The following is a 9,975-nucleotide window of genomic DNA, read 5'->3' on the forward strand; positions in this document are numbered from 1 at the left end:
GTATACCAGTTCAGAGCTTGCAAAATCTTTTAATGCTTGCAATAAAGTAATTGTCAACTAGTGAAGCCATCAAGGCACTACTGAGATTTAGCAACACTTTCTTACTACAATTTTTAAAATATTGCTACTAAATAGATTAAACAATATTTGAGTAAAATTGTTGCTATATACTAGCCCTTTTATTTTAATGCCGCTAAAGTTAATCTTTTAGCAACACTTTGAGTTTTAATGCTGCTAAAGTTAAGTCATTAAGAATATTTTGATTTTTAATGATGCTATAGTTAAATATTTAGCAACATTTATTTTGTGATGTTGCTGAAGTTAAGAATATAGCAGCATTTTTTGTTTGTTTATGTCACTAAATTATTCTAACAATAAATTAAAGCATGTAGGAGTAATTGTTGTTTAGTGCCACTAAAGTAATTAGCAGTATTTTTAGTCTTTGCCGTTGTAGTAAACATTAGAATTAAGTACAAAAACACTCAAGTACGGATACAGATACAGATACTAGTATATGTGATCTTTTCCCGGATACGGAAGCTGCTTACAATATCTAAATAATAAACAGTAAGCTAAATCTCCAAACCCGTCTACCCGACCCGACCCGTTAACCCATCTGACAAGTCATAACCCACACTCCCTCCGTCCCTCATCTCTCTCGACTCTCCCTCCCTCTTCAAGAGATGAAGCCCTAGTTACGCTACTCATCTCCATCTCTCCCTCACTCAATCCCTCCGACAGGTCTCCCTCTTCAATCTTCACCCTCCGGACATCGCCTCTATCACGGTCCGACGAATCTCCCTCTTTTCCGGCCGGTCGCTGCCTCCGTTTCTCTTCGACGACTCTCCCTCTTCACCCGACGGTCGCCGCCTCCATTAAAGGTCCTGAAGACAACCAATACAGCAGTAAGCATGTCTTTTGTTTTAAATTTTTTTCTTCTTGGTGTCTATTTACATGAATTTGTTAACTTCAGATTTTTCTTCCCGCCGTATACCACGAATTGAGTTCATCCATTTCAAATAAGTAGATGGATATTGAATATTATCTTCTGCACGAGGTTGTATGGTATTCATAGGTCTTGCTTTTAATGCTCAATTGCTAAAATTGTGTCTTTGCACGTTGAAGAATATTAGTGATTCTGTATTTTCTTTCCCCCTTCTAGACTAATAATATTGGCGATACTAACAAGCTCTTAACTCTTCTTCTTATTTTTTATTCCACTAGGTTTAAGATCAGATTTCAGAGGCCAATTGTTACTCTAGGTGATGGTTGTTTAGAGACCTTTCAGTTTATTGGAGCATTCCCTCTCCTTCTCGAACATGGTGTGCTGGCTGTTTGTAGCTTGGTGAACATGTTCCTCTTGATGTTGTGAGTTACTTCCTTATAGTTACATTAGTAGATCCTATTCCTTTCAGATAAGTAGCATGATGGTTTAGATGGACTATCATATCATGGTTTAGTCTATATTGATCCTGTATTGCTATGTTTGTCTTGTTGAATAGAATTCTCTAAGTCATGCATATATGTGTTTGATTTCTATCCAAGATACCCAGGGAAAATGCATATGCAGTTCCAATGAAACAATTGTCAATTGTTGATGACATCAAGGGCTGTGAAACGTGCATGTTTTGAACTTTTGATAATGAGCAATGGTTTTATAAAGGATAATATCTAACAATGAAGCAAGCATTGGAACAGCACTGGCCCATGTTGATGGGCACCTTCTAGAAGTGGAGAAGGTTTCTCTGATGAAGTAAGCTGTTATAATCAAATAGCTATCTGAATATAAAGTAGAACAGACATGTTTCTATGTTGCAGATATTGGAACTAAAGAGAAATGCCTTTTCAAAGTGGCACAAATATTTTTCAGTGGAAAGAGTGAATTTTGTTAGTAGGAGATAAAAAATCATGTCATTTATACTTTTCAGCTTAGTGAAAAAGGAAATTGTAGGACTGAAGGACTGGTTGAGACAACAAGGTGATCTCTTTTGGTAAGAGTAAGATGCACCATCTTCTTGAATTATTGTTGAATAAGAACTAACTGACTAGCTAAATACTACAATAAGTCTGTTTGATATAGAACTGTTGGTTATTATATTACTCAAGTGGCTTGGTAATTAAGTTGTCTAGACTGGTACTATTAAGTGGCTTTCTGGTGTTAGGATAGAGAGCAGTAGTTCTAATGCTTTGGTTTGACTTATAACATGTACAATCGGTGGATTTCATCATCATCAGGGACGGTTAGGAGCTACTACTAAATATGTCCTACTATCCTATGATTCAACTTTTTGAATCCTATCAAAACCACATGGAGCAACTAGACATAGACCGACTAGTTTTCACCTTAACCTGCTGCATACAATATATATGGATTATTGTGCCTATCGACACGGTTGGCCAGGGTTGATATGGGTCGATACATATCATGGCAATGAATTACTTGTATCGATACTCAGGAATGCTGACACATCCCCACTTGGAATTGACTATCTTACTTTAAACAAATTGATTTGTCAAAAAAAAAAACTAACTAATTTGGAGCCTCTTTCATCTCTTTTTATTAGTATTTGCATTGTAGTGCTTAATCTATATAGATTATACTTCAGATTTTAGAAATCAAAGAAAACTTTCAATTTTCCCAAAGTTATTTGCCCCTACTTAGAAGATCTGAGAAAAATCAGAAAAAGTGATGAAAGTATATCAGTAGAATATAATTGCATATTTACACTAATATCTAATGTTGAAGGCCTTTACATCAGCCCTTAAAATCTATTTTAAAGCTCTAGAAAGATTTAAAGATTGTTTTTTTTTCTATATGCCAATACGCTTAGCATAGTACATGCTAGCAATGCTTTGTGCTGAGCCAAGGTCAGCATGCCTCGTGCCTTTAGCACAACAATCCTTGACAATGACAAAAGCATTATTGCTATATATTCCTGAACACAACTTGTATAGTTTGACGAAGCAATATTAGAAGGTTTTGTAGTTTTGACACTTTCTTCTTTTGCATTGTCATTTTCATTGCAATGCAATCTAGACTCAAGATTATGATACAATTTTTTTTTGTTATAGACAGATATTCATAGTTAAACCTAATAATTAATATGAGTTGAAAGTACAAAGTTACATAGTGATGCATGAAGATCACTCTTACATGAATGAACAGGGACAAGGACAAAGGGTGTTTAGTGTCAGTTATCTCTGCATAGAATGCTTTTGTTCTCTTTTGTTAGCAAATAATTGACAGTTGTTAATTGTTCTTTTTAGCCATTTGATGGACTATTGTGGTGACTCATTTGGAAGGCTTCCTGATCATCTCCTTGTAGAAATTTTTGTTCGGACACCTATCTGTGATTGGGGTCAGATTTCATGTGTCAATAAGCATTGGGCCACGATATTTCGGGGGGAATCTTTTTGGCAAACGGCTATTATAAGGAATTGGCCATTAGCTGGCCGCAAGAAAAGGTGGCCTGGACCAATTCCTCGAGGTTCAGGTAGGAGGTGAGTTTGTTAATAAGTACTATAATTATAGCTTTCAATGACTTAATATGCAACTCAGTTTGGTACATGTATTTATTTATTTATTGAGTTCCTGGTATTATCTCGTTCTTCATCTGTTGTTTTTCTCCGTTTACGTGATTTGTTGTTCATTACCTCTTCCAGCATAATTTAGTTCTAGATATTTTAGGTGATTTTGGTGTATCAATCCTTAAGCCTCGCTCACTTTAGGAATAATTTTTTTTTATTCTGGAATACAATTTTTTATTTTAGAATAACAGCTAAACATCATAAAAAATTTATTCTAGAATACAAACACTATTTATTAACCATACACTAACCAAATTACTAATTTTATCATTAATATCTATCCTATCAACCTATTTTATATCAATCAAAGGGTATTCATGGTAATTTTATAAAAAATAAAATGTCTCTTTTTTATTTTTTTTTCACTTTATATCACATCAAAGATAATTATTACTCTTATTTTAGAATACAAGTGAACATAAAAATAATTATTCTTAGAATAAAGACTTTATTTAGTAATAACAAAGAAGAATATCTATTCTAAAATTAATCTTATTTCTAAAGTAAACGAGGCATTAAAGTATTGATAATTACTTAAGTTGCTTAATTATATACCTTTGCAAGTGAACATGAACCTTTTCCTTTTGAAATGTATCCATGTTTCAAATTTATGAGTTATGCTATTTCAAGATTGCTGGTTTTGGCTTTGCTTTTGGAACACTATCAGCTGAAACCAATCTATTTGTCTCAAGTGTCTTGTTTCCTCCAAGAGTCAAAACCAAAACCAACCGGAACTTTAAACATAGTTTCAAGTGCTTCAATGTCTCAAAGGTCTGTCTGTTTCACAAGGGTGTTTCCTCCTGCTGTTTTTTGATGTTCGGAATGGAATTGTATGGCAATGTTAGATCTAAATTAACTGAACTGATTGATTTAGTGCATGGAAGTGTTGGGGCTAAATTGACCAAACTGTAGTCCAACAAATGATAGTTCCTAAGTCCTAGTTGATATTTGTTTTTCCAGCACCACTGTATAGATTCTCGTGCTTAAAATGTATTAAATAGATTTGGTACCATGCAAATGCAAAACCATTGACAATGTGTCTGACGGGATCAAGTCAAGTCGGTTGGTCCAATAAGGCTGTTCAAGCAGGGTGATTCAAATTTGTTGATTAAGTCAAGTCTGATCCAGATAGAAAGGTCATGTTGGATCATGATAGGTTGGGTCTGGTATTAGAATTCATATTAAGTTTTTTGGAGAGAGATGGTTGGAGCTTTTCACTTCTCTAAAAGAATTGATTCTTTCAATTGTTTCAAGTCAAAGTCACTATGAGTTTACATAGGCAATCGGGTTTTATTTCTGCCATTTGATTCTTTAAATCTGTTTGTCTTTTGATGTATTTGCTGAAGGCAATATGTTAGACTGCAGAATTTGGGCAATGCTCTAGTTATGGGCTTTGTAGTGGAGATGCAACTCTCCCTCTCCCTCTCTCTCTCTCTCTCAGATATTTGTGAGTTATGTTATGCTGTTATGTTGTCTGAAGTTTCTATGCCTTTATCAACTAACAGATTCTTACCTTAGAAAAGTGTCACTAATAATGTAATAATATCATCAGAGAGGAGTTCACAACTGTTGCTTTTGCATGTCTTCTTATTCTATATATTGTCCATATATATGGTAGTCATTATTTCCTTTCTTTTTTCTTATCATAATCGGCATAGTCACGTATGAAGAATCCCTTTATTGGGTTTCATCAACTAATTAGGTTTTTGTGATAGTCTTCTATATTTGATTGTGGAAATATTTGTATGAAAATGAAGCTACTTGTTGTACAAGAAAAGATTTAGAAATTAGGAATTGTAAAACAGAACAAATATGAGTACACTGAGAACACTAGAAAAGCATGCCTGACATGAAATAGCCAGCAACTCTATGATCTACCCTTTGCTTTTTGTCTGATCTCCACTGAATATCATGGATTATGGATCTGAATAGATGGTTTTAGACTTTTAATGGGCGTGAAAACACAGCTTCAGCTTATTGTTTGGCTAGCGGCAGAAATATTTTTTAAAGGTTTAGCACCTGAGAGACTGTGGAACACATAGAAAACTGCCATCGGACAAAAGGAAAATTTAAATTATGTGATAGATGTTCGACCAGTAGAGCTTACAGGACTTGCTTTTAGTGTGTTACCCCAGCTGCAACGATTTTGAATTAAATCATTTAAATCATTTCTCTGCTCCTGAAAAGGTTGCACAATTATGTGGAAGAACCATATAGGATTATTAGGTGTGTACATCTGAATACAAGATAAGGATGTCCTGAATTGGAGTCGCCAAAATCTGTGTTGCATCCCCTTGTAAAGGAAAGCCCATATAGAATCCAATCCACCAGATATCTAACAAGATTGTTTTAGACCTCTAATTGGCCTGTGACTATACCTTCTTTTTATGTTTTGATGTTTCTTCATTCCAAGTACACCCAGAGTTGCCTGTTCCTTTTCAAGCCTATCAGTATTTCATATCTCATGATGCTACTCTCTACCAACTCAGAGACCATTTTCCTGCCACTCTTTTGTGGTGAAGAAATATGCAAAATATGTTTGTTCCTAGCATAGATATTTATAAAATATGTTTCACGGAATATTCTTTCTAATGTATAACCCGAGTGGCATAAATCTTGCATGAGAATTAGGTTATCAGTCAAATGTAAGATTACTTTCCCAGTTTTATACTTCTTATCTAGGTGCTGACGAACTGACCCCAATTAGTTGGGTCTGAAGGTCTGGTAATTGTTGTTACCAAAAGCAAAGACAATATTGGGAAAAGCACTGCATCTATTGGTCTGGCAATAATCCGTTCTGAAGGTCTGCATTTGATGTTTTAAACTAAAAGAAAGGTAAGTATTGAAAATATATTGTTCATGTGGAGCATGTCAGCAGCAATGCTAGAAGATAGATATTTTATAAGCTTTTCTACATTTTGGTTTTTACTGGTAATCTCTACGCATTTCACATTCAAATGGTGTGGAATTGGATATTCATGATGTGCAGCATCATAATCATTTCATCTTCCTCATATTTTTATGCAGTTGCTTTAATTGCAATATTCTTGGTCATCAGCCTTTTAGGACATCTAAATTAGCAGGGTATTATTCATTGTGTACCCTATGCCTCAATCATAAACTCAAGTCTGCAATTGGACTCTTACTTGTTGCAGTTATTTGGGAAAATAAGATAGCGCACTGCTTTCCTTTTTTATTTTATATCATTTTTAGTAGCAATTATATGGTAAATTTTTTTATTTTATTTTATTTAATCAGGAGATATGCAGCCTTATATGTCGCTGAGCATCTTATTGCATCAGATGGTGAAATTGACGAACTTGTGGGTCATACTTACCTTTATCTGAAGGAGCAGCTTGAACTTTCAATGGTTCCACCTCCTTCCAGCATACTTCATGGAACCATAATTGGTGGGTTTTAAACTTTCACTCTGTAATTATTGCTTTTTCTCCCATTTAATGCCAGGAAGTGGGAAAGCTGGATTAAAATCACGCCTGCACATTTGTTGGTAACAGTGAGAATGAGGCCACATTTCTCTAAGCTTCTCGAACTTTCAAAGCAGGGAATATGTCAAAGACTTATTGATTGGTATAATAATAGAACTTTCTGAAAAAGGATTTTTGGATTTCTTTTTTATGACTATCTAATGAAAATCTGCAAATTGGTCTTTGCCACATGGGGAGCACATAGGCATAAGTGCAGAACCCTCCTCATGAGAAGTACTATCCTTCCATCCCTACCCATGTTAAGTGTCTAGTTCAACTTAAGTGTACTGCAATATGTGCTGTCAGTTAATTTTCATAAAGAATTGAAAGAATTTGAAACTATGGTCGAATTGATTTCTTTCTAACTTTTGTCCCTCATCTCTTGGTCTGGATGTTTATCTAATTTATCGCCTGATCTAATGGGAATCCTGCTGGCATCCATGTTTATATTTCATGATGGCTGTTTCTTCTAGACATTCCCATGTATGAATAAATTTATATAAAATCTTATTACTAATCAGCAACATTTTTTTTTAAGCAGATCAGTTTATCTCCTGTGGTAGGTCCAGAGACAAGGCCCATGAACTTGCTTCGCTGATATGGTTATCAGTTATTAACAATTTGGAAGAGAACCAGAAAACATTCTTGCTACTCAAACGTCTTGCGCAAGAAGGAGATGTAAGTATTGTCAACATTTTCCAGCAGTTTTACTTTTACTTCATAAAAAGGACTTACTTGCCTTTAGACTATAGAATGACTAACAAAAAATTGTCCTACTAAGGCCAATCAAATTCCGACATCAAAATATAAGTTTTCCTAATAGATTGTTGATCACCAAAAGGATAATTTGTTGTTAGTTAGGCCTTGTTATTAACTTTTTTTCTCTAATCAAGTTCAATCCCCAATAAATAAATAAATAATAATATATAAAATTTAATATTCTTTTTTTAATATTCTTTCACATTGATTTTGATTTTACTTTTGATATGACTTAAATTTATCAATTTCATGTCTTGTCAATCTTATCTCTCCTCCTTTTCTATCTTCCAAAATATTTATATTTTATATTATAAAATATATTCTATCATATGGAAATGAAATCATATCCAATCGAGTATCTCTCCTCTCTCACTAAACACGATACAAGCAAGCAAATACCCACCTAAGCCTGCAAACGCATATTATAAACACCTTATAAGCCAACAAATCTTTCTAAATATGTACTTAAGTCTGCAAATAGTTATTATAATGTTATAATATTATTATATTACTATATTATTGTATATGAATATTATAATATTATAATATTACTATATTATTGTATATGAATATTATAATATTATAATATTCATGTATTACAAGACACCATATAATATTTGTATATTATAATAATGACCAACATCATATGTTGGAGTTCGCAGAATGTACATATCATATGTTGTCCATCAAATGTACATATCATCTATTTTGCTCCAAAACTAATATTTTTTTCACTTTTTCGTATCACATCACAAATAATAAATACACTCTTAGCCTTGTTCAGAACCAATTACGAAATTACCTTAGTCTAGTTCAAGATATCTAAATCAAGATTAAGAAATAGAACCAGCTAATTTAGTTCAGAGTTTGGCCTCAGACCAAACAAGGATTTAGGTTTCCATGATTCTCTAAACAGGGAACTTCCACAACTTCTTTTATATTCCTAAATGCAAACTAGGGTGAGCAAGAGAGTTGTTTGCACAAGCATTAAGTCTAAAATTATGAGGTTAAATTCATTAGTGAAGTTAAACTGTAAATTTGACACTGAGAACCACACCCTAGTATTTGTATTTCTATATTTTGAGTGGTGGTATGACTAGATGCAAGATCAAGATCTTCTACTTTACCAATCATAGTGGACCACGAGTGAGCACGCCATATGTATAGAGAGACCTATACACCATAACATTTGTTTAAGAAGTTAAATACGAGATTATTCACTAAGTAGATGCATTGCAGCAGAAATCAGATGTAAAAGATAATATCACAAACATGGATGGACATTGGACATTATTTCTTTGTTGGTATCACCTTTAGGTTGCCCACCTCTAAGTTGTCTCTATTGCACTTCATTTCTTCTGCACCTTTTGCTGAACTTTGTCAGGTCAATTTTTTTATAAATTCTTTATCTTATTCCTTTTTCTGTTCTGTTGCAGTTTTTCCTTCCATATCCGTACTCAAGATCATATGAAGTATTGTGGAGGGTATATGAGAAGTTGTTTACAGATTTCCGCGATTGCTTTACACAAACTGATTACTATGATGTGTTGGCATGTGCAAAGTCCAGGTTCCAGCCATTACCATCAACTTGGTTAGGCTACTAGCCTCAATGGTTTTGCTACTTATGTGTTGTAGATTTTTCCTGTAATTATGTTGTATATCATGCCAACATGAACGGTAGCTTGCTCAAACTTCCACCAAACAATTGATTGTGTCATATTGGCCAGAGGAGGTGACCATATTTTTTTCAGTTCTTGAAATATAGTGATGTGGGGCCATGGGGGGCAGGTCATACAGGCCTTATGCCTAATAGACACTCTTTCAAATTATATAACATACATACATTATGTGTTTAATGAACAGTTCTTTTTAAGGTACTTCGATGCAATTAGATTAGAAACTAAAGAGGAAGAGTGCTTCACATCATCTTGGAGATCCTCAGGCTTTGTAGAGCATCTCGTATGTTGGAGTTCGCAGAATGTGTGTATCTTCTTGTCGGGATGAATTTTTTGGTGTACCAAGAAGCGAGAACCATCTGTGACGTTTATTGATTGAAGATGACGATATAAGTGAAAAAAAGGTCAGTTATACGTGAAGGCGCTCTCTTTTTGTGCAATTTAGCAGACATTGGAATGTCTTTGCA

At 34.1% G+C, this 9,975-nt stretch overlaps 1 protein-coding gene across 3 annotated transcripts; it reads left to right on the forward strand.

Annotated features, from left to right (window-relative positions):
* Window positions 1-654: 654 nt before the first annotated feature.
* Window positions 655-9,688, forward strand: LOC140787279 (uncharacterized). Of its 3 annotated transcripts, none has more exons than XM_073136119.1 (6): window positions 655-905; window positions 1,225-1,368; window positions 3,268-3,501; window positions 6,847-6,998; window positions 7,615-7,751; window positions 9,269-9,688. In XM_073136119.1, the coding sequence occupies exons 2-6, from the start codon at window positions 1,352-1,354 to the stop codon at window positions 9,434-9,436; spliced, it is 708 nt and encodes a 235-aa protein (XP_072992220.1). In that variant the 5' UTR covers window positions 655-905; window positions 1,225-1,351; the 3' UTR covers window positions 9,437-9,688. The 3 variants fall into 3 exon arrangements, with proteins under 3 accessions (XP_072992220.1, XP_072992221.1, XP_072992222.1); XM_073136120.1 differs by having other exon boundaries at window positions 655-881; XM_073136121.1 differs by lacking the exon at window positions 1,225-1,368.
* Window positions 9,689-9,975: the final 287 nt, after the last annotated feature.

The sequence above is a fragment of the Typha latifolia genome, chromosome 4, assembly GCF_019914945.1.
Source record: "Typha latifolia isolate L0001 chromosome 4, TyphaL0001v2, whole genome shotgun sequence".
NCBI lineage: Eukaryota > Viridiplantae > Streptophyta > Magnoliopsida > Poales > Typhaceae > Typha > Typha latifolia.

Excerpts from the sequence above, each read along its gene's own strand:
- LOC140787279 (XM_073136119.1), top strand. Across the intron at positions 6,999-7,614 it reads ACTTCATGGAACCATAATTG|ATCAGTTTATCTCCTGTGGT; the intron begins GTGGGTTTTAAA and ends TTTTTTAAGCAG. Across the intron at positions 7,752-9,268 it reads GTCTTGCGCAAGAAGGAGAT|TTTTTCCTTCCATATCCGTA; the intron begins GTAAGTATTGTC and ends GTTCTGTTGCAG.